At 40.7% G+C, this 24,960-nt stretch overlaps 1 protein-coding gene across 10 annotated transcripts in view; it reads right to left on the bottom strand.

The window, feature by feature from the left end:
• The window catches only part of gbf1 (golgi brefeldin A resistant guanine nucleotide exchange factor 1), a 231,590-nt gene that overhangs the window by 67,183 nt on the left and 139,447 nt on the right, over nt 1-24,960 (bottom strand). For 5 of the 10 annotated variants that reach the window (XM_085970692.1, XM_085970687.1, XM_085970689.1 and 2 more), the window contains 9 exons: nt 23,652-23,712; nt 15,911-15,965; nt 13,243-13,278; nt 7,840-8,017; nt 4,292-4,551; nt 3,031-3,226; nt 1,998-2,209; nt 1,797-1,895; nt 501-695 (listed from right to left, as the gene is read on the bottom strand). In XM_085970692.1, the coding sequence (XP_085826818.1) occupies nt 501-695; nt 1,797-1,895; nt 1,998-2,209; nt 3,031-3,226; nt 4,292-4,551; nt 7,840-8,017; nt 13,243-13,278; nt 15,911-15,965; nt 23,652-23,712 (1,292 nt within the window). Of the gene's footprint in view, nt 1-500; nt 696-1,796; nt 1,896-1,997; nt 2,210-3,030; nt 3,227-4,291; nt 4,552-7,839; nt 8,018-12,322; nt 13,066-13,242; nt 13,279-15,910; nt 15,966-23,651; nt 23,713-24,960 lie in introns of those variants that run through there. The other 5 variants (XM_085970690.1, XM_085970694.1, XM_085970697.1 and 2 more) reach the window with 3 other exon arrangements.

Genomic DNA, 24,960 nt, shown 5'->3' with positions numbered 1-24,960 from the left:
TTCATCAATAATTCAATGAGATTGTTTGGTTGATATTCTTTTACACTTTGCTTACAATCATAAAAGACTGTGAATTTAGAAAACATTGCACCTTGAAGGAAGGATGGGTTGAAACGGACTTGCATATAAAGTATATATTTAATGTAGGGAAGTCCTGAAAAGCAGGAACAACTATGCTAATTCTCATCTAAGACTTTGTTGTTTTGGACTTAATATGTTTCCTTGCAAAGTATTATGTAGCTTAAATTCCAATTAATAAATTGTGTATTTCCAGTGAATGGCACACAACAGAGTTGTTCTGTAACGGAATTTCTAAAACCCACTTTCCCGTTTTAGAATCATTCCAGTAAATTATTAAAGCATTACAGATATTGAATTTCTTTAAAAAAAAACACCCTTATTTGATGAATTAGACCAAAAACTACTACTTTAATGTGGCAAGGGAGACCCTGTATTTGACTTGGCCAATAATTCCCTAGAGTCTGTTTACCAAAATGTACCTTGGAAAGGAGTTTGGTAAGATCTTCAAAAAGATTACAACAGTAGAAATCACAGTCAAAGTTGATGTACAGCTCGGTGGCAAAGCTTGGGATTCGCCACAGTTGAACGAGCGCCTCCAAAGCCATCTCTTTCATCTCATATGGCATTTTGGGATTCTCAGAGGTGAATAATTCCATTAGTTTTTTCAAATACATCTAGGGGGGAAAAAAACATAAATTTTCCACACGTAGTGCCAGTCACAATTTCCAAACCCTTACAGAACTCATCTCAGACCTGCAGCCGGCCTCAATCAGCAAGGCACTAAACACTGTTCCCAACTACAGCTGCAAAACATATTCTTGTCACAGTGCAAGTGGACAACAGAAAGTTTTCTTACTGAAAAATACCAATTTGTTAATTCACTTTGAACAGCGTCCCCACCGTTTTTGATATAATTTCTAACTCGAACACAACAAATCAACTCCAATGAAGCATCTTTGTGGAAGTCAAAGCCTGTTAAACAAACCTATATTTGCCACATCATTTGCAAATAAGCTAGCTGCAAGATAAACTGTGATTTCATGCAGAATACTGGATAAATGTAACTCGGGTTCTTCGCTGTTAATAGATGCATAAAATTGTCTCATCGGGAATAGGTAGGGAGCTTAAAATCTTTCCCGAAACAAAATGCATCTTGAAATCATCAAATCCTTCCTGCCTACAGTGGGCTATTAAAAAAAAACAGCCCTACTGATGGAAACATTGAAGACGGTTTTGCAACTCGTTTACCAATTAAAGCCATCATCTCCATCACTGCAGAAGAACAAGGAGGAAGTTATTGGGCAGAGATCAGTGGAAAGAATAATCGGTCAGGGTGTATAATGGGCGGCTGATCCACTACCGCCTGTTTTACACCCCAGCTAAAGTTGAAAGTTATGCCCATTATTGCAGAGATCCATTTTATAACCCAATTATTCTGAATCAATGCCCTTTCAGGACCAGCACACAATCGCCCCTTTCTGCATCGTTTAGCACGTCTCATTTTTTTTTGCTACAATCATAATATAATCCTATGAAAAAGAAGATACCACAATTTGTTCATCACTGAGTTTAAAATGAACAAGCATCAAAAAGTAATGTGCAAGAATTTGGTCTCCTGAACTGAAGGACGGTATCTCCATACCAAGATTAAACTAGGGATTAGGATGATCATCACGGTCAGTTGCAGGGAATGCTGATTAATGTATATGCGAAGCAGGTTCGACCAAACGAGACTACTCTGTTGAAACTCAATTCCATCATTAAATTCCACCTACCTCAAGTTGAAACTTAAGATGTTCCCTCATACCCTCAAACAAAAGGAAGCACAGCCGGAGAGAAGTGGCATACAAATTAAGACGCTCTGCAATTAACAGCTGAAAAACAAACAATATGCAACACCTTTGTTGAATATCCTCAGATACAAAGTCACTAAATGTGCTCAGTCCAAAAAATCTCATGAAATACCAAATTCTTACCTGGAACAGGTGCCGACAGAGTTCATCTTTAACAAGACCAAGCAATGATATATAGTTGGCAATGTGCGCCGATTCCAATGCTATAGTAAGCAACTGCAAGCCCATATGAATCATCACATCAGAGTTGTGGCGGTCATGTGGATTGGTGAGGGATATAAGGAAACGGAATAGCTCCCGTATACAAGGCAAGCCATATGGAACCAGAGCTGCACCTGAAAGAGAGACACTCATACATGAGTCTAAATTACATAGAATATACAGCACAGAAACTGGCCATTCGGCCCCATCTACCTCATCTCAGCCTTTCAGCATATCTTTCTATTTCCATTTCTCTCGGTTTCCTTTTGAAAGCATCTAAGCCATGTGCCTCGCCACTTCCTGCGAGTAAAGAAATTTCTCATCATTTCCCTATTGGATTTAATAGTAACTATCTTGTATTTATAGCCTCTAGTTTTGGATTCTGCCACAAGTGGAAACCTTCTCTCCACATCTACCCTGTCCAACCCATTCATAATTTTAAAGTCCTCCATCAGGTCTCCTTCAAGTCTTCTCTTTTTTAAAGAAAAAAGCCACAACCTTTCAATCTGCGGAGAGAGAAACAAAGAGTTAACGTTTCAGGTCGATGACTTTTCGTCAGGGGTCACAGTCTAAGGATAAGGGGTAAGCCATTTAGGACTGAGATGAGGAGGAATTTCTTCACCCAGAGAGTGGTGAACCTGTGGAATTCTCTACCTCAGAAGGCAGTTGAGGCCAATTCATTAAATATATTCAAGAAGGAGTTGGATATATTTCTTAAGGCTAAAGGGATCAAGGGATATGGGGAGAAAGCAGGGACAGGGTACTGAATCTGGATCATCAGCCATGATCTCATTGAATGGCGGAGCAGGCTCGAGGGGCCAAATGGCCTACTCCTGCTCCTATCTTCTATGTTTCTATGTCAGTTCTTGATTCAGGATTACAATTAATAGCAACCATTCTATCACCATTTTGCACACTGTGTTTAATACCAGGATATACGAGTACTAACACAAACCTTCCTTCTGTGTTGACTGTGTAAACCTAACTCCACGAGGGTTAACATAGTCCATGTCGTGTACTTCATGGATTGAAGCAGTATCAGATGTTTCTGTAAGGGAATCACGATCTTCTAATACTTCTGGAATAGATTCCACTGATGTGGATTTAGCCTTCTCTTCCTTTGGTAAAAAGCCTTCCATTCTTCCACTCTTCTAGAAAAATAGTAAGCTTCAAGTTAACTCAACTGTATAGTACAATTATATTATAAATCCTTTATTATGGTACATCTGTGAACAACAAAGCTCCTATGTGGTCAAGGTCTAACGGTCTACTTGAGGAATAGGAAGCTCACCACCCATGTACAGCAAAGGACCAACCTTCTCAATTATAAATAACCTAATGAGTTTTTAAAACTTACTTAGCCACTACTGACATACAACAAGATCTTTACTGGGAAGTACTCAAACTAGACTAAGGGGTATAGATAAACTGAAAGAAAAAAATTGTTTGACATGACCATAAGCACTCTAACCAGAAGGCACAGACTTGACCTCAGAAGAGAGGGTGTAAACAGGTAGTTCAGATTGAACTACTTCAGAATGGTGAATGTATGGAACAGACTACTCAGGGAGACAGTTGAGGAGGACAGGATTGGTAAATTTGAGGGGCTAATGGATAGTTTTTTTGTTCAAAAAAATCAATCCAATGAACAGAAGAAACAAACCATAGTATGGTATTTTTTGGAACGTTAGTACCAGTCAGAGGAACTACTATCCTCTTTTCTGGCTCTGTTAATTCTTAAATTCTTATAACAGGCCAATAATGTGATGCAGTATCATGGCTATGCAGCTATCTTAGAGGGAATAAAGAGAGTACATGGCAACTTCAAAACATTAGCTAACTTGGGACAATGCACTGTAATGGTATCCCAGTCATAATGTTACCAAATTTTTGTCTTGTCAGCCTTGACTGGTAACACTCTAAGCTCTGAGGCAGAAGGCTTTGAGTCCAAGTCCCACTCCAGAGACTCGAACACATAATCTAGGCTGGCGCTCCAATACAGTAGACAGGAACTGCTGCACTATCGGAGGTGCCATCTTCAGGATGAGGCTTTAAACGAAGGCCCATTTTGCTTATTTAGGTTGATGTAAAAGATCCCATTGCAGTAACTTAAAAAACAGCCGGGGCGTTCTCCCATGTCCTGGCCAACATTTATCTCTCAACCAATACCACCCAAAAATAATTGCTAAAAAACCTCTATCTGCAGCAGCATTTACCTGAGACTCTTGCTGTGCATGTGGTTCGATCATTTTCTCTTCACCAGGCTCAGTGGAAGGGGTGTTTGCTGGAGTGATGCCTGCAGAATTGACCTGGTCAAGGTCAGTAAGGTCTTCTTTTGACGTTGTCTTTGAAGAAAGTTCCATACCACTGTCTGTGGTGGGGCTCGAGACAGTGGACAGATTTTCAGAAACAGTGGTTGAAGTGGAAGTTGCACTGCTTGCAGATACAACTGAATGTTCCAGGAAAGGTGCTTCATCTTTAAAAGCAACCAAGATATCAGAATTATAGATCTATAAATCACAAGTTTAAAATTCATAATTATTCAATTCTTGCCTTCAACTCATGATACTTGATGTTATATTTGCAAGAGTGTCCAAATTCTGGGCTATGGGCCATTTCCGGTTCACTTACCCCACGGCAACACAGTTCTATTTGTGTTTTTAATTTCTTATTCCCTGGTTTGTATTGCATTTGGAAAAATGTTGTTCTCAGAGCTACTGCTTCATTGCTGGACCAGAAGATCTAGATCCACAGCTCATGCAAATTCATGGGAACACGATTTAAAATTTACAAGTGTCCCCCTCCCCCCCCCAAGTTTCCAAGGCAGTCAACAAAGACAAAAAAGTCTGGAAACTCCTTGCTTAAAGGGTCTCAGGTGTCATTATCCAACAACTGTGAGAAGAATTCACCCATACCTCCTCTGGAACGGTTCTAGTTATTTAGAAAATAATAATAGGATTGGGCAGAGTCAACATGGGTTTATGCAAGGGAAATCGTGTTTGAAGAGTTTTTTGAGGTTGTAACTAGCATAATAGAGAAGAGGGAACCAGTGGATGTGGTGTATTTGGATTTTCAGAAGGCTTTCGATAAGGTGCCACACGAGGTTATTAAACAAAATTAGGACTCATGGGATTGGGGGTAAATACTAGCATGGATTGAGGATTGGTTAACGGAGAGAAAACAGAGTAGGAATAAATGGGTCATTTCGGGTTGGCAGGCTGTAACGAGTGGGGTACCGCAAGGATCAGTGCTTGGGCCTCAGCTATTCACAGTCTACATCAATGATTTGGATGAGGGGGCCAAATGTAATATATCCAAGTTTGCTGATGATACAAAGCTGGGTGGGAAATTGGAAGTGTAGTAAACTGTGAGGAAGATAGTAATAGACTTCAGGAGGACACAGACAGGCTGGTGGAATGGGTGGACACATGGCAGATGAAATTCAACGCAGAAAAGTGCGATGTGATGTATTTTGGTCGGAAGAATGAGGAGAGACAATAAAAGCTAAATGGTACAATTTTAAGGGGGTGCAAGAACAGACACACTCGGGGGTGTTCGTGCACAAATCTTTGAAGGTGGCAGGACCAGTTAGAAAGCTGGTACTAAAGCCTATGGGATCCTGGGCTTTATAGACAGAGGCAGAGAGTACACAAGCCAGGAAGTTTTGCGAAACTGACATAAACACTGGTTTGGCTCCAGCTGGAGTATAGTGTCCAATTCTGGGCACCACACTTTAGGAAGGACGTGCTGGCTTTGGAGAGGCTACAGAAAAGATTGACTAAAATGGTTCCAGGGATGAGGGATTCCAGTTACATTGATAGACTGGAGAAGCTGGGGTTGTTCTCCTTTAGAGCAGAGAAGACAAAGAGGAGATTAGAGAGAGGTGTTTAAAATCATGAAAGGTTTAGATAGAGTAAATAAAGAGAAACTGTTTCCAATGGCTGATGGGTCGATAACCAGAGGGCACAGATTTAAGGTGATTGGCAAAAGAACCAGAGGCGACAGGAGGAAAAACTTTTACGCAACCAAAATGCATCACCTCGCACTTTTCTGCTTTGAATTTTCATGTGTCCACCCACTCCACCGGCCAAATGTTAGGTTTTGGAATGCACGGCCTGATGGGATGGTGGAAACCAATTTAATAGTAGCCTTCAAAAGGGACTTCGATAAATACTTGAACTAGAAAAAATTGCAAGGATACGGGGAAAGAGCGGGGGAGTGGACTAACTGGATTTCTCTTCGAAATAGCCGGCGCAGACTTGATGGGCTGAATGGCCTCCTTCTGTCCTGTACTATTCTATGAATTTAAGTTGTGAGGGGGATGCAAGGAGGCTTCAAGGGGATTTAGACAGGCTACGTGAGTGGGCAAGAACATGGCAAATGGAATATAATGTGGAGAAATGTGAAGTTATCCACTTTGGTAGGAAAAACAGAAAAGCTGAGTATTTTTTTTTTTTTTTTTTTTAAAATGGTGAGATTGGGAAATGTTGGTGTTCAGACCTGGGTGTCCTTGTACACGAACCACTGAAAGTTGACATGCAGGTACAGCAAGCAATTAGGAAAGCAAATGGTATGTTGGCCTTTGTTAGAAGAGGGTTTGAGTATAAGAGTCAAGATGTCTTGCTGCAATTATATAGGGCCCTGGTGAGACCACACCTGGAGTACTGTGTACAGTTTTGGTCTCCTTACCTAAGGAAGGATATACTTGCCATAGAGGGAGTGCAATGAAGGTTCACCAGACTGGTTCCTGGGATGGGGGGATTGTCCTATGAGGAGAGATTGAGCAGACTAGGCCTATATTCTCTAGAGTTTAGAAGAATGAGAGGTGATCTCATTGAAACATACAAAATTCTTACAGGGCTTGGCAGGGAGGATGTTTCCCCTGGCTGGAGTGTCTAGGACCAGGGGTCACAGTCTCAGAATAAAGGGTCGTCCATTTAGGACTGAGATGAGGAGAAATTTCTTCACTCAGAGGGTGGTGAATCTTTGGAATTCTCTACCCCAGAGGGCTGTGGAGGCTCAGTCATTGAGTATATTCAAGACAGAGATCGGTAAGATTTTTGAATATTATGGGAATCAAGGGATATGGGGATAGTGCAGGAAAGTGGAGATGAGGTAGAAGATCAGCCATGATCTTATTGAAGGGCCAAATGGCCTACTCCTATTTCTTATGTTCTTAGTCTTTCCATTGTTTTTTTAAAAATTAGGAACCACTGATTACATTGAGGGAGCTGGTTGGAAATGATTACAGATTCGGATAGTATGTGAGATGACTCAATCATCAATGAGTTGCCATTAACTCGGACTAATTTCACCTCTACATAGAATAGTACAGCACAGGAGGCGGCCATTTGGCGCATCAAAGCTGCGCCAGCTCTTTCGAAGAGTAATCCAGTTCGTCCCACTCCCCCACTCTTTCCTCATATCCCTCAAATTTTTCTCTTTGAAGTATTTATCCATTTCCCTTTTGAAGGCTACTATTGAATCTGCCTCCACCACTCTATCAAGCAGCGCATTCCAAATTCTAACCACTTGTTGCGTAAAAAAGTTTTTCCTCTCGTCACCTCTAGTTCTTTTGCCAATGACCTTAAATTTGTGCTCTTTCAAATTCATTCTCGGTAATACCTTTAAGACTGTTGCACGGGTAGCACTGCTGCTGTTCAAGAGAAACGATGAATATTCCAAAAGCAAAATTTGAAACAAAAAGGAGGACTGATTGCAAGATTTCCTTTTCAGGAACAAAGGGCAAAAAGCTAAACCATACCTGGATGATTGTTCAAGAGCGGAGGTACAGCACCTATTGAACTGTGCAAAACCTGGCCTGGCACTGACTGCTGCTCCGGTGTGAGGGGAAGTTTGTTGGCGTGACGAGATGGCCGTGGGGATTTCTTCTGCTTTTTCCACTTTGACGAGTCACTCATTCCTCCTGCTCTCATTTTAAGCTGCAAGTTGGATTAAAACACACGGTGATATGAGCACTGCTTTAAAATACTGAGATCCAGACAAAGATTTTTCCCGGTTTGCATATTTCCTTTAGCTTTTTTTTTTTTTGCAGTGGGTGATGCTCAGTGTATGAAATTCAAAATCAAATTGAAGATAGTGTTTTTCTGTTACATTCATTTTAGAAATTCTAAAAACAATTCTACAGAATGAAATTCTCCCTTCAATGTTACCATGCCTACACCACAATTAAAGATAAAAAAGATAAAGTATAGCACTGATCTGAGAGTGACCAGAAGGTTATAATCAGATTAAGATGCTCAGAAGTGACTATAAACTAAGGAGTGTAGTTCTCCACTGGCTCACAATTGTGAACTGAACTCTAGCATCAGATTTTATCCTTGAAATAATATTGTTTTTAAATATATAGTTTATACTTTTTCAACTTTGTATGCACATTCGAGAAAAGATATTACATAACTGGTAGGGTCTTATTCAATCCTTGAATTAAGTGCATTCCAGACACAGCAAAGGAGTCTAGCCTAGGTTGATTGGTTCTGGATAAATCACATGCTGAGCATACATGGAAAAAATAGAATGACTCTGTCGAGACTATCATGTCGTACAAAATCTTATCACTTAAGCCACCGCACCAGTTCACTTTGATCTGAAGCTAAACTGAAATTAAATAGCCATTTATCTAATCCTCATCCAAAAGCCTTGCAGAGCCAAAATGGGTGGGATCATAGTCTGGAGGACGCATATTATTAAAGAACAAAGACGACCCAGGTAAAAAAAAAAATCTTTCTCCTTCACTGCACAACCACCAGTCACTGCGGCAGCATACCCAAGTGTAAATGTAAGAATGGCAGAAGCAGCTGCAACAAGAACCGCCAAAGTTGGTCTTGTGTGCTGCAACTAAATCTAACTTAAAAAAACCTTGGAATTATCAGGAGTAGTCCGTATTCTGTAGAATGCAGCGATACTATAGAAATTAAAGACTTCCAAGTAAAGCTGGAGATTGCCATAAATTTAATATTTTAACACGAGCACTCGCCCAATAATTTATTCCGCCAAAGGTAATTAAGTTCCACTGCACCATCTAAATCTAAATTTACCGCAAGGCGAATCAATGTGACAGCTCAAGATACTGTAGGAGACAGAATGCTCAAAGATGCTGTTGGCCAGAGCAGAATCATTTGATGAAAACCCTTCTATAAATTACACATTTGAAGAGATTTTGGGGAAGTGGGGGGGGGGGGGGGGGGGGGGAGGAGTATCTGTTCATCTTAAGTGGTTCCAGGTAAGCTTAGCTTGTTCCATGGGGCAAAAACACAGATTTAAATATATGCATATATGCAGCTTTAAAAATAAATCACAATTGTGCCAAAATGGACTACAATAGCCATTTAAAACCACAAATTGTGTACGTAAAGTCGTCTGTGGTAACAGCTTTGAGAGTATTAAAAAAAGCAAACCAAATACTAGGGTTTATTTCTAGAGGGACAGAACTGAAAAGTAGAGAACTTATGCTAAACTTGTATCAAACCTTGGTTGGACCACACTTGGAGTGCTGAGTACAGTTCTGGTCGCCATATTATAAAAAGGAAATAGAGGCACTGGAGGGGGTGCAAAAAAAGAGATTTACAAGGATGATACCAGAACTGCAAGGTTATACCTATCAGGAGAGGATAAACAGGCTGGGCCTCTTTTCTCTTGAAAAGAGATGGCTGAGGGGTGACCTAACAGGTCTTTAAAATCATGAAAGGTTTTGATAGAGTGGATACAGAGAGAGTGTTTCCACTTGTGGGGAAGAGCAAAACTAGAGGCCATCAATATAAGATAGTCGCCAAGAAATCCATTAGAGAATTCAGAAGAAACTTCTTCAGAGAGTAGTGAGAATGTGGAACTCGCTACCACAGGGAGTGGTTGAGGCGAATAGTATAGATGCATTTAAGGGGAACAAGACAAGCATATGAGGGAGAAAGGAATAGAGGGTTATGCTGCTCGAGTTAGATGAGGAAGAATGGGAGGAGCTGCGAGCAGAGCATAAACAGCAGCATCGACTGGTTGAGCCGAATGGCCGGTTTCTGTGCCGTATGGTCTAGGTCATTTTATGTAAATGTAAGTGAAAACTGTAAATGCTGGAAAACAAACATATTTGAAAATGCTGGTCTGTCAACTTCTGAAAAGAGACAAACAACATTTAAGGTTCAGAGCCTTTAGTTCTGATGAAGGATTAATACCTGAAACATTAAACCATCTTTCCTCTACTCGGGTGCTGGCAGACCTTCTCTGCATATTCAGTATTTTTGTTTCAATTTGAGAGTATTAAAATTAATTTCTATGTGCATTGCCAAGAAAGAAGAAAAGTTGACAAACTGCATACAGTCAATAATATATTTTTGAAAATACCTCATTTGCAGTTTAAATTTTTTTTGAGGATGTAACTGGTAGAATAGATAAGGGATAACCAGTGGATGTGGTGTATTTGGACTTTCAGAAGGCTTTCGATAAGGTCCCACATAAGAGATTAGCGTGCAAAGTTAAAGCACATGGGATTGGGGGTAAGGTACTGTCTTGGATAGAGAACTGGTTGGCAGACAGGAAGCAAAGAGTTGGAATAAATGGGTCTTTTTCCAAGTGGCAGGCAGTGACTAGTGGGGTACCGCAGGGATCGGTGCTAGGACCCCAGCTATTCACAATATATATAAATGATGATCTAGACGAGGGAACTAGATGTAATATCTCCAAGTTTGCAGATGACACAAAGCTGGGTGGGCGTGTGCGCTGTGAGGAGGATGCAGAGAAACTCCAGTACGATTTGGACAGGTTGGGTGATTATACTGCATTTGCCATGCATCTGCCCAATGTGGATAAATGCGAGGTTATCCACTTTGGTAGCAAAAACAGGAAGACAAATTATCTGAACAGCAATAGATTGGGAAAAAGGGAAGTGCAACAAGACCTGGGTGTTCTTGTGCACCAGTCGCTGAAGGTAAGCATGCAGCTGCAGCAGGCGGTTAAGAAGGCAAATGGTATGTTGACCTTCATAGCGAGAGGATTAGAGTACAGGAGCAAGGATGTCTTGCTGCAGTTGTACAGGGCCTTGGTGAGACCACACCTTGAGTATTGTGTGCAGTTTTGGTCGCCTTATCTGAGGAAGGATGTTTTTGCCATGGAGAGAGTGCAGCGAAGATTCACCAGACTGATACCTGGGATGGCAGGAATGACTTATGAGGAGAGATTGGGTCAATTAGGCTTATATTCGCTAGAGTTTAGAAGAATGAGAGGGGATCTCATTGAAACTTATAAAATTCTAACAGGACGAGACAGACTAGATGCAGGAAGGATGTTCCCAATGGCGGGGGAGTCCAGAACCAGGGGTCACAGTCTAAGGATAAGGGGTAAGCCATTCCAGACAGAGATGAGGAGGAATTTCTTCACCCAGAGAGTGGTGAACCTGTGGAATTCTCTACCACAGAAAGCAGTTGTGGCCAATTCATTAAATATATTCAAGAAGGAGTTAGATATATTTCTTAAGGCTAAAGGGATCAAGGGGTATGGGGAGAAGGCAGGGACAAGGTACTGAATTTGGATGATCAGCCATGATCTCATTGAGTGGCGGAGCAGGCTCAAGGGGCCGAATGGCCTACTCCTGCTCCTATCTTCTATGTTTCTATATTTCTAAATGGATTGTGCAGGTAAATAAATTAAACAAAACTATAAATGTGACAGTCACCCGAAGGATATAATCAGTTCACTTGTTTTTAGAATGCGGCACCAGTGCAAGCTGCAAGAATGCACGGACTAAGAGAACACGTTCAGTTTCAGTATATGTCGCTCTCTGCACACAATCTTTCCCTATTGCGGTGAATTTCTATCCGTCTTGCTTTCAGCATTCCCAACAGGATGCAGCAATCACAGTGCCCTTACATTAGCTGCAACTTTAACTGCCTTCTTGTTAAACTGTGAAACAACTGTAAATCGCCTTTTGCGTTTTCTGCTGCCGACCCACATAACTCATGGGTAACAAACAGTCCTAATCTTTACCAATATTTAAACAGTTCATGTGCTTTTTTAATGTTGAAACATGCTTGTAATCATGACTAGTGTATGATGAACTTGCTATAATGTTTATACTATTTGCGCTGTTGTATTTTGTACTCTTCTGCCTTGTTTGTACAGTAATATAACTGCTATTATCCTTACATTATTAATCATACCCACCGTTATTGCTGACAAGCCCACTTTTTGGTTAAATACAGCTATTCTACGTAAAGTCTCTAAACCAAGTCAACACAGACCTTCTTTTGCAATAAATTAGTGCAGCATCATTAAACTCTTCACTGTTCTTCAAGAGAATTACAGAAGTCTTCACAAGTGAACTAACTTTTTCCCCAAAAATTAAATAAATTTTCTCAAGTCCAATTCGCAAGAAATCTCAGAACATTTATCAACGTCTGGTGAAAAGTAACCTCCAACTATCGAGTGTAAAAGAAAATTTATGATTAGTACAGAAAACCGAGTGCTTGAGTAGCAGCATGTCCTAGCAAATCTGCAAACAGATTCTTACATTTTAGTACAGTATGCAGTTATGTATGGAGGTTGTCATTTATTCTGTGACATGCAGAGAAACAGTGTTTAAGCACACACCCTATCTACAGGTGGCTATCAGTGTAAAGGTTAGAGCAAAAAATCTCTGGGCAACAGATCTCGAGCAGTCCAGTACATCTGCCAGTATATCCAAGGTGGCGGCACACAGATCAACCCAGTGCTCAGCTAATGGCAGTTTCAAGTGACTGGCATCTGATGGATTGGGTACAACAGTGCGGTGTGTATCAGTAATTGGAATTCACACCCTGACAAAGCACAACACGGAAATGGCACGAGAGCACAGCGTCTGTTCTTGCAGAAGTACGCTTATTTGGTATACGCCCAATACATGCGGATGTGGTATTTCTGGGGGAGGATGGTACAAATCAAATGCAGAATAAAAACGTATTTTAAATTAACTTTCAATAAACAGTTCTTTCATCATAGGACCTCCAACCTTTAAGAATATTGAGCATTGTTGATAAAGTTACTGCTATTCAACACCCCTCTTTTCCACCACCCCCCCCCGCCACCCCCGCCAGTGTAAACGCAGTTAAAGCCTTGAACCATCGGGAAAGATCTGGTGACCTTCCATGGACTGACACAGCTTGCATCAGTGTAACATCCTTACCTGCACTCGTTTGTTTTTCCACAAGATAGTGTAAGCCTCGGAGGAAAAAATTGCAGTTGCCAGTAAATAAAAAAATATAAGTTGCAAAATGACTTGTGATAAAGGGGTTAAAAAAAAACTAAACTTAAACTCTAAACTAAATATAATGTTCAGTTATTTAGTTAATTAAAATTTGAAAGCTCATGAAACTAAAGATCCTCATTATAATGCACCCTTGTATGAATTTAAGACAGATATTCATGCCTTGGGTTATCCATTTTAGCCAAACTTCACTTGAACGAGAAGCCCCAAAAACACGAGCACCACATCATGCAGTAGTTGACGAAAACCATGCACCATATTTAAAGGCTTTATAATGAGGACACAATAGACCATTTCAAAGTGCTACCTCTTTGCCTTACTTGGAATTACCATTTACCTGCACTTCAACAAGACAAGCCAATTACCAAAGTCTTAACTGGAAGCTCAACTATTGTTTATATACATTACGGTAGTGCTTCTTTGCAAATACCAGCAGGTCATTTTGTGCTTATCCATTTCTTATTCTACTATCTACTACCTCGGGTACAGAAGCTATGTATTCTGATCTTCAGAGCGAGAAGCTCAAATATTACCACGTTACATGCCATCTTACACATACTCCGAAACCATTTACAAGTTCTCAGCATGCTCACCCATGCATTTAAAAAGTGCAGCTTTATTTTTTTAATTTATATACAGCGGAAAGGTATTATAATGAACTCAGGACTAAGTATTTTGTGCCACAATTTTGGAATGAATGCAGTAATTTATTAGTGACACAAATTCTCTACTAGTACTGGTGAAAGTACAATTTATATTTCTGCGGTGTTCTTCACAAAAAAAGGTCCGAGTGCTTTATAGGGATGAGAAAAGATGGACACTATGTAGGAAGACAGAAGAAGAAAAAAATTGGGGTAGCTGAAGAGAGGGGTTTTAGGAGTTTTTTTTGTAGAGGACACAAGCACAGCAGTTGAAAGAATAGTCACTAATGATGGAGTTGGGAACAAGTAGTAATCCAGTGTCAGAGGAATTACGATGCATGCAGGGATGTCCAGGTGGAGAACCTCCTTCAGGTAGGATGTTGCGAAGCCGTGGAGGGGATTTGAAAGCAAAGATGAGAATCTGAAAATCAATTTGATGGTGGAAAGGAAACCAGTGGAGTTTGGTAAGGATGGGGGTGATGACAGTACAATGTTCAAAGGTGGATTTAGTGGAGGTGGGAAGGCCAGCAAGGCAAGCACCTGATAAACTGAGTGTCAAGGTGATGATGGCCTGGATTAGGGTTTCAGCAGCGGTGAGGGAGATGAGACAAAAGAAAAGATATGGAGTAGAAATCTCAGTTCAGGATTGAAAAGGATGGCAAAGTTCTGCAGCTTAGGGTTTATCTGGAGGTGGCAACCAGGGAGTTGATTGTGCCACAGGTAAGTAAATGCTAGCAGAAGCGTAAAAGGGTGACTTCTGTTTATCAATATTGAGTTGAAAGAAATTTCAACTCGTCCAACAGCTGATGTTGGCCAGCTCCAAACAGTTAGGTCTGTAGTTCTTGACTCCGGTTCTGGGGAGTGAACAATGCTGGAAGTGGAGGGGTAAAATTGAGGTCCTAATCCTGGATCCCTCAGAAAAACAACAAAAGGCATGTGTGTGCACTGGAGAGGCTGAAGGGGGTGGGGGGGAAATGGGTGAGTGAGAGAAAAAGAGTGATAGTTAAGAGAAAGTGAGTGTGCAGGAGAAGAGGAGAGTGAGGGTTTCCTTGTTCTGCACTTACTCCGCTCTTTCCTAGTTCTTGAAGTCTTTGGAACGTTTAAAATCTGGGAAGAATTCCAGAAGTTTCCACAATTTCCAAGATGCCTACACCGCAGTGAAAATGCTTATAATTTAAATGGAAATGCGAGAACTGAAACAGCTCTCGGACCAGCAGGATTGTAATTTCAAACACGAAGGTTGGCTTTGCTTCGGACCATCTTCCACCGTGCCTACTGATCTGCACTAGCAACACCTCAGATCAGTCAGAACTACAAAAACATGCTTGGCGAAAGAAGTCGAGCAATTTTGCACTCTCCATATGTTTTTCATACTTGGTTCAAAATCACTTGCTACTTTCCCTGATTTCAAAACAACACAAACTTTATATTACAAGTACAACATTGGCATCAGATATGAACTGGTAGGCAACATTTGTTCTCCCTATATAAAACTGCATACATCTGAACCTTGTAGAAAAATTATGGAGATTTGTTATCAGTATAGCACTTGCACCAGTACTTAGAATTACTTTCTCGAAAGCAGGGAGAGCAGGTGAGATCACTGGATGCCCAAGATAATTGTTAAGGCTGCGTTGCTTGCCTCTTACCAATAAAAAAGGGCACATCAGATTTTACATTGGGAAAATTCCAAAGAACACTCAATCCTCAATTTCCTGTCAAATAATGATTTACCGTCATTGCACCCTTTCAAATGTTTTTATTCAAAATTCTGAACTCTGAGAAACAGCGAGGAACCAATGCCAAGCACAACGCAGTCAAAATAAGATCTTAATGCATACAAGCAAAGAAAACACACAAAAACAGGATGGAGTAAATTAAACACACTGCTGTATTTAAGCAAAAAGCCACTGTGGACTCAATCAAAAAAAGTAATATCATACTACCTTCTTCATACTGGTTCCCACAAAACTCTTGGCTTCTTCTTTAAACTGAGGTAACCTATAGAAAATTAGCAAACATTAGAAATTAGCAAAGAGAGAATCAGGGAACAGTTTTTGAAATAAATATCCTTTTTGTCTTACATACGTATATATTATATACATTTTATGTAAAGAATCATAGAACAGTACAGGACAGAAGGAGGCCATTCAGCCCATCGAGTCTGCGCCGGCTCTTTCGAAGAGCAATCCAGTTAGTCCCACCCCCCCCCCCCCCAACTCTTTCCCCATAGCCTTGCAATTTTTTCTAGTTCAAGTACTTATCCAAGTCCCTTTGGAAGGCTACTATTAAATTGGTTTCCACCATCCCATCAGGCCGTGCATTCCAAAACCTAACATTTGGCCGGTGGAGTGGGTGGACACATGAAAATTCAAAGCAGAAAAGTGCGAGGTGATACATTTTGGTTGCGTAAAAGTTTTTCCTCCTGTCGCCTCTGGTTCTTTTGCCAATCACCTTAAATCTGTGCCCTCTGGTTATCGACCCATCAGCCATTGGAAACAGTTTCTCTTTATTTACTCTATCTAAACCTTTCATGATTTTAAACACCTCTCTCTAATCTCCTCTTTGTCTTCTCTGCTCTAAAGGAGAACAACCCCAGCTTCTCCAGTCTATCCATGTAACTGGAATCCCTCATCCCTGGAACCATTTTAGTCAATCTTTTCTGTAGCCTCTCCAAAGCCAGCACGTCCTTCCTAAAGTGTGGTGCCCAGAATTGGACACTATACTCCAGCTGGAGCCAAACCAGTGTTTATGTCAGTTTCGCATAACTTCCTGGCTTGTGTACTCTCTGCCTCTGTCTATAAAGCCCAGGATCCCATAGGCTTTAGTACCAGCTTTCTAACCGGTCCTGCCACCTTCAAAGATTTGTGCACAAACACCCCCAGGTCTCTCTGTTCTTGCACCCCCTTTAAAATTGTACCATTTAGCTTTTATTGTCTCTCCTTATTCATCCTACCAAAATACATCACATCACACTTTTCTGCGCTGAATTTCATCTGCCGTGTGTCCACCCATTCCACCAGCCTGTCTGTGTCCTCCTGAAGTCTATTAATATCTTCCTCACAGTTTACTACACTTCCAAGTTGGTCATCTGCAAATTTCAAAACTGTGCCCTGCACCCAAAGTCTCCGCTAAGCTGCGCAGTCATCTGCAAGTTCCCGAGCAGGCTGCTCAACAGCTTTTCCCATTGTATAGATACCACGCATGCGCAAAACCTTGAATGGGCCGTGCACTAGGGGATGCAAGCAGCGAAGGAGGCGGTGCAGCTTATGGGGGACGTTGCCTGTACCTCCAAAGTCCAAGTCATTAACGTATATCAAAAACAGCAGTGGTCCTATCACTGAACCCTGGGGAACACCAGTGTGTGTGTTAGTTATATGTTATAATAATTGTCCAGTGTGTGTTAGTTATATGTTATAATTACACCCAAAAATGCACTACATCCTGCTAATATACTATGCAACCTATATAATCAATGCTCGTCAATATCTCCAAGTACATGAAGGACGCAGACAACTTATGAGCAAACATAAAAGACAATCAGATGGAAATTTCCAAAACAAAAAAGTGTACATATTTCAATAGACCTTTGAGGTCTATAAAATTATGAGGGCCCTAGATAGAATGGACAGGAAGTACTTATTTCCCTTAGCAGAGGGGTGAACAACCAGGGGGCATAGATTTAAAGTAATTGGTAGGAGGTTTAGAAGGGATTTGAGGGGAAATTTCTTCACCCAGAGGGTAGTTGGGGTCTGGAACTCACTGCCTGAAAGGATGGTCGAGGCAGAAACCCTCATCGCATTTAAAAAGTGCTTGGATGTGGCACTTGAAGTGCCTTAACCTACAGGGCTACGGACCAAGAGCTGGAAAGTGGGTTTAGGCTGGAGGGCTCTGTCGGCCGGCACGGACACGATGGGCCAAAATGGCCTCCTTCCGTGCTGTAAATTTCTATGATTCTACATCACAAAAAAAATACCAGCCAGCTCAAAATTATGAACCATTCTTAAGATTTAATACATCTAGCAGGTCGCTTTGGGGGGGGGGGGGGGGGAGAGAATTTCCTCTGTTAACTATTTGGGTGGGGAACACATCACACATGACATCATAAGTGTTTTGGGACAGATTTACCTACTGCCAGGTTAAGCCATTCAACTCAAATATGAAGCACCTGTGAACCTTTTTATAGTACATTCCTGATCAGCAACTCTGTGTTGGACATAAATGGCCTCAAATTCCTTTGTTTTGGTCCCTCTTAAAAGGATTCTGTGCAGCCCGAGCTCACTACCATTACCTAAATATTGAATAAAGGCACACTCACTATGTACACCGCTGGTCTGGGATGCTGAACCTGAGAAAATATCCCCTATAAAAACCCAAAACTGCAACATTTTCCATCTGTCTGACTTTAGAACTCTCAAGTACTTTTTATTTCCATTCTTTTCTAACCAGTTTCTTGTATAATCTCATGTTAGCTTGAATTCCACTGCCTTTAATTTAACTCAAAAAGTCTTTCATGTGGAACTTCGACAAAAAAAGTGAAAATGTAAAAATGTGCGACATGGGGGCACCCTTGTCTGCAACATCTTAAAATAAAGATGGTTTGTCAAGCGGGATGCTCACCTTTTAAATCCATGTTGGTTGTTTAATTTGCTATCCCTCTCTCGTCTTGTCCCCAATGAACCTGAAGTTTTCCTGGTCGATTTTGTTGCCCTTTTTTAAAATAGCGACACAATGGTTCCAATCCTGCAGAACCTTACCACAACAAGCTCAAGGGGCTAAATGGCCGATTCCCGATTTGTTTCCTTGTATTCCTTACCGGTTCTTTAACGCACAATTAAGAGGAACCAATTCACAATGCCAATTCAGCTTACACTTGTTACATATACAAGGTGTTGGGTAGCTCAATGGAACCAAAGAAAGCAATGCATTACGGCTGGTTTATTTTTAATCAAATTACTAACTTTGCTGTGACTGTTTACAAGCCAAAGAAATACTAACAGCTAGGATATGAACATTGTTTAAAAAGTCTCATTTCACACTTGTCTCTCTAATGTTTCTCGAAACCAAAGACATGATGTCCTTTTAAAAACAGGACCTGGAAATAACATTTTTGAATATCGAATTACATCACACTGTCAATGGAAGACTTCTGCTTGAATGAAGGACTCACTGGTCACAAAGTACAATGTACTTTACTCCCACACATCCATTACTGTCCAACCAATATACAGATGCCTCTGCTTGCTTTGAGTCTTGTTTCAAGATTGGTAACAAAGAAACTTAAAATTAAAAAAGGAAGAAAGTGCTTCTATAAAGTTTAAGCAACTACTTCTGCCACATTCAGAAACAACTAATAGGTTAGGAATCATTAGCTGTAATTTAATCTACTGGTAAAGTTCATTAATGCACCGATACACTGCACCACAAAGTCATAGGGCAAGGGGTCACCCATCCGTTCTGCATAAAGTGAGCTTACATCTGAGAGAGGGATCATCAAGCCAAGACCAGACACTTCCTCATAAGCAGCGATGGAAAACTAGACAATGCATTTGGTTGGACAACGATCATTCACTTCTGGCTCAAGAGGGGTATCAGGAGGAATTTGGTAGCCTGGTGTCTGCCTACCTAATTGGCTGAAAAAGGGTTCACAGCACAGGAGAAAATATGGTAATTTCAAAATAGTGGAAAACGAGTCAAAAAAAACTTCATATAATTCTCTTTATAAATTATTTGACGGCATTTATATTCTTTAAAGGACACTTGTTTAAATCCCATAAACTATCAGGGACTTACTTTTTTAAAAATTATGCCTTGGTATAGTCTTAACACACTTGCTTATTACAGTCAACTGTAACAGTTCATACTTAGCACTTTATAAAGCCAATCTGTAACTGACAAATATAAGCAACAACTGGTCAATGTGTTGAGGCATGATAGGACTCTTAATTTTATTCTAGTTGCAGTGCCCACGTACTTCTTTAAGAATACTTAATCTCTACAGCCATTAAGTGACTGCAATTTGTGTCAATTGTGCTGCTTTATTATAGAAGAACTCAATACTTAACAGATCAGGCATTAGGTGGGTGGTCAAAAACAAAGGGCATCAGTGCAGTGTCCAACAAGCTGCTCCACAAACAGCTTTAGAATAAACAGATCTGATGTTCTAAATCCCACCGTACAATTTAATCTTGTATTTTACCACTTGTGCTGTGATTGTCCTAATTCCACAACATCTGCTCCTCCCATAAGCTCTCTTCATCAGCAATGCGCATGGAACAGAACTACCAAGAGCAATCATGTGAATACAAAATAAGCATCTCTTTCAGGTCCCCCAACATCCGACTGAACAAAACTCTACCGTTGGAGAAAAGTCATCAAGTATTCAGCAAGATGTACTAGCATTAAAAACCACACCCACACCATAGAAAGGTGTCTCTGCTTCTGGTCTTAACAGTGTGTAGTAAAAAGTTAAGGATTGGTTCTAACCTTTTGCACGTTACACAATAACTGATGGACCATACTTAATTTTTGCGCTTCTCATATACAAAGCGTCTGAATAATTCCCAATATATTACAGGATGAGAAATGTTGATGCTACCTCACCACAGAACGCAGAGAAGACACGTGTACACATCAGTACAAAAATCTCCAATACTTGACAAAACAAATCACCAAATTTTAACAGATGGTAAAAGTGCTATTGAAATTGAAAAAGATTTTCATTTATATTGCATGTCTGAAGAACTCAGTGGTGACATTTGGAAAGTGGCGGTGAAGTTAAAACTGTGGCAGTACGCATTAAATAGGTTGTTAGAAGAGATCACAAATGTGGGCTGGAGAAGCAATGAAAACCAGAAGCAGAATTTGGGGTGGGTGCAACAGTGAAGAGGCAGAGGAAACAAAACTGCCGTAATGAGAGCAAAGAATTCATAAATAAACACAAGTATAGTGACAATTAGTCTGTGAATTGGACTTGAACGAACTTGTTGAGATGCCATGTTTCCAGTAACCAGAAAGGAACGCACTGAAGCTTTTGACAATTACCAAAGATCAAGATAGTTATACTTTCAGAAAGACAGAATTTACATAGGCTCCACATATATTTTATATTCTACAGGACACTCCTCCCACTCTAATCACCTCTTCCCACCCTGCCCCCATATCCCTCTATTCCCTTCTCCCGTATGCATGCATCAAGCAGCCCCTTAAATGCATCAATCCTATCTACTGCAATCACTCCATGTGGCAACAAGTTCCACATTCTCACCACTCTGTTAAGAAAGACTTGCATTTATGTAGCACCTTTCATGACCTCAGGACATCCCAATGCGCTTTGCAGCCAATGAAGTACTTTTGAAATGTAGTCACTGTTGTAATGTAGGAAACGCAGCAGCCAATTGCGCACAGCAAGCTCCCACAAACAGCAATGTGATAATGACCAGATAATCTGTTTTTTTTTAGTGATGCTGATTGAGGGATAAATATTGGCCAGAACTCCCCTGCTCTTCTTCAAAATAGTGTTATCGGCTCTTTTATGTCCACCTGAGAGCGCAGACGGTTTAACGTCTCATACAAAAGACGGCACCTCCGACAGTGCAGCACTCCCTCAGTACTGCACTGGAGTGTCAGCCTAGATTTTTGGGCTCAAGTCTCTGGAGTAGGACTCGAACCCACAACCTTCTGACTCAGAAGTGAGAATGTTATCCACTGAGACACGGCTGTAAAGAAATTCCTCCTAAATTCTTTATTTGATCTGTTAGTGGCTATCTTATATGCAAACCCCCTTGTTCCGGACTCAGCCACAAGTGGAAACAGTTTCTCCATATCCACCATATCTCTAACTTTTAGCATGCTGCACAAGTTTACTCACCACCCATATCAATCTCTGTAAACCTACTCTAATCGCCAGCAACCCCTTCACAGTTTGAGACATACAACTTGTCCGAAATAAAACTGCCAGTTTTTACACTCCTAGTTTTAGATTACTTTAAAGAACAAACTCAAGGAGCTGGTTCTTAGCCAAACCATTTTTCTTTTAAAAAGTGCTCAAAATGGACAGCAGGAGACTCGAGGAGGAAGAATGAAGAGAAGGAAAGAGATTCCAAGTTTGCTTTTAATAAAGAAACAGGACATAGAAAATATATATATTAGGTAAAATTATATATTAAAAACAAATGGAAGTTTTTAAAAAGTAAACTCTCACCATCACTGATCCATGGACAGTTATTACTCTGGATCTGTCAGATAATTTTTCCATAATACCCACCGGCTAATATTCTATGATGATCAGAGACTTTTTATAAAGTGAAATTTCTAGAAAGAGTAATTATATTTGCAAATCTGGACAGGAATGTTAGAAAGCACTTAGAAATTAATATATACAATTAACAGTATGCATGCAACATTGGAAGAAAAACTTTATTTCAAGTATGCACACGAGGAATTAAGCAGGCTGGTGGCACGAGCACTTCACTGGATTATTGCTGTATCCCACCGAATGGCAGAACACAGACTCATGCCCGTGTTACCTTGCATTGCAAATTTACAATTTCAGACAGGCCACAGAAGGAAGTTACTTCCCCACAGGGACAGACAAACAGCATGGAGGGAGGAAAAGTATAGCAGTTACATCGTGGATAATCATTTACAATGGACAAAATCGGAATCCCAAACCAAATTCACACATTTCAATAGTAAATGTATTACTTGCGATGGACACGAAATGACACTTCAATTGGAAAAATAGCATCCCCTTCTAAGCAACTGATTTGTTTGGGATTCAGGATCAGATAAAGAGCACCAGGAGGATCAGATGAGCAGGAGCTATATCAAATGACCCTGCCAGTGCAGTAAGGGCGATCCCAAATCCACTTGGTCACGAACCCACTCAGCCACACTCCAGCTGGTCATCCTAGTGTTGCAATATAACAGCGTCACATTCTATCACAATTAACATAGAAACTTAAATTTGAGTGCCAGAATGAGCTGCGGTATTAGCTGCAGACGAGATAACTGGCTTGCCACAGCTGGCCCTGGAAATGAAGGTGAAGTTGCTTGGTTTACTGTGCTTTGAAGAATAAATTGGGCAGCCACTTCAAACAGACGGAACACCCATGCACAACCAGTCCATTACAGTCAGCTTACACTGCACATACATGAAACAAGGTCAGAGGACACGTTGTCCCTCCGCCATCATACACACCCTAATGGCTGGCTCAAGAGTGATATCAGCAAGAGACACCTGCCTGTCAGCTCAACGAGGGAAATGGTACGGAGGGAATGGAAAGAGGAGATTTGAAGGTGGTGAAAAATGATGAGGCAGGAGGACACAAAGGTGATAAAACAAAAAACAGAACTCTGAACCAAACGGAATAAAAAGCACATTAAAAAACTTTAAACAAATCACACCCTGTGGATTTTCATAGCAGGGTACACAGGAAAAAGTTGCAATCTAACTCTTTCAAATAACATACCTGTTCAACATTATTGCTGGTTCAAATTAAAAATTAAAAAAAACCTCTTCAGGTCAATAAAAAATTCTTACATTTGCACTGCTCAAAAATAAAATAGCAATACCAGGATTAAATGAAACAAGTCCACTTTTTTTATTAAGGTATCAACACACAAGATAGCTGCCCTTGGTTAGCCCCAAGGGAGAACTGTGACAGGTTAATCTCAGTATTCTACCTTGAGAACAGCAGCTGCACCATGTCTACCAGTGTGTGCTCAGCAGATTTCCTCAATAACTCTGCAGAGAGAGAAAACAAATAACACAGGTGTCATTATGCATTGTGATATTATCAAGAGGCTCCAACAAGTAGACCTCCCTCCTAGTTTTGTTTACCAAGGATTAAGCAGAGCTTATTAAACCATTTTAAATTAAACTCGATGCATTTGTCTGACACAAACAGAAGGAAGATGGCACTAGAGCACTGTCAGCCATTGTGTGAGCAGCTGTCTGTTTATCCCTTCAGAGCACTAAATGCCCTTTTACTGCTTTTAAAATAAAATACACATATTTCTGCAAACATTACCTATTTATCTCCAACAGTATGACATTTATAAAATAGAATCTGGGAGAAATAGAGAGTCATTTAACACTTCTCTAGGACCTTACTCAAAGGATTTTTTTAAGTGATGAAATGCTCGGTCAGTACCCGAAGGGTTAAATCATGAAGGCATCCTTCAGCTAGAATGGAAAACTTCGATCAACATGGTGCTGCAAAGGTCCTTTGATGACCTGCACGGAATGCAACCAGACTTTTCACACCACACAACTAGCAATGCACCTTCTGTGCAAAACAGTTCTTGGTGATAAATACATCATAGGTTAACTAAATATCATGAAATAAATATTCCTAACAGGATATAACAGAAATTTGTTCCACTTAGGCTTAGCAATTGGCCAGTGGCGTCTTCCCTCCTCATCTTGTTCCACTATAGACTATTTATAGTCACTTACACTATGCCTATTATGAGCCTATGGTGGGATCAGACTGTGCAGATATACTAAATCCTGCTGCAATAAAATTATTTTTCACCAAGTGACACTGATTTTACAGCACCTCTCAGAACTTAACATTGCTTCTCTGCAGCCCCGATACAGTTGAACTCCTGGTCCTAGATGCTGTGCCGTAAAAAGTGGTCACGAAAGGCCAGGTGTTTCTGCACCGCGAGGGATGGGGGGGGGGGGGGGGGGGGGGGGGGGAAGAGAAAGAGAGTGGGTGGGCAGGGGACAAGAATGAACAGAGGGAGAGTCGTGCCCAGGCTGCCCTCACACACCTGCATGAGCTCAGTCCAAACAGCAAAGGCGGAGACCCAGAAACAGGTCGCTTGCCCTTGTGGCCACAGTTTGAGAAGAGAAAAAAAAAAAATTATTTCCTCATCTGTTGTAGAATCAGTATGTTTTCTAGTTAAGGAAAAAGAACTACAGGAAACTGTGTGTTATCCGGAGGCTAACTGTCCGGCAAGCTCGAGCCACCGGCAAAGATCAGGA

This window comes from Somniosus microcephalus, chromosome 29 (assembly GCF_052327205.1).
Source record: "Somniosus microcephalus isolate GS21.2 chromosome 29, FLI_Smic_1.0, whole genome shotgun sequence".
In the NCBI taxonomy this organism is placed as follows: Eukaryota; Metazoa; Chordata; class Chondrichthyes; order Squaliformes; family Somniosidae; genus Somniosus; species Somniosus microcephalus.
Note: the sequence above shows the minus strand (reverse complement) of the source record. Positions and strands in the feature narration are given on the sequence as shown.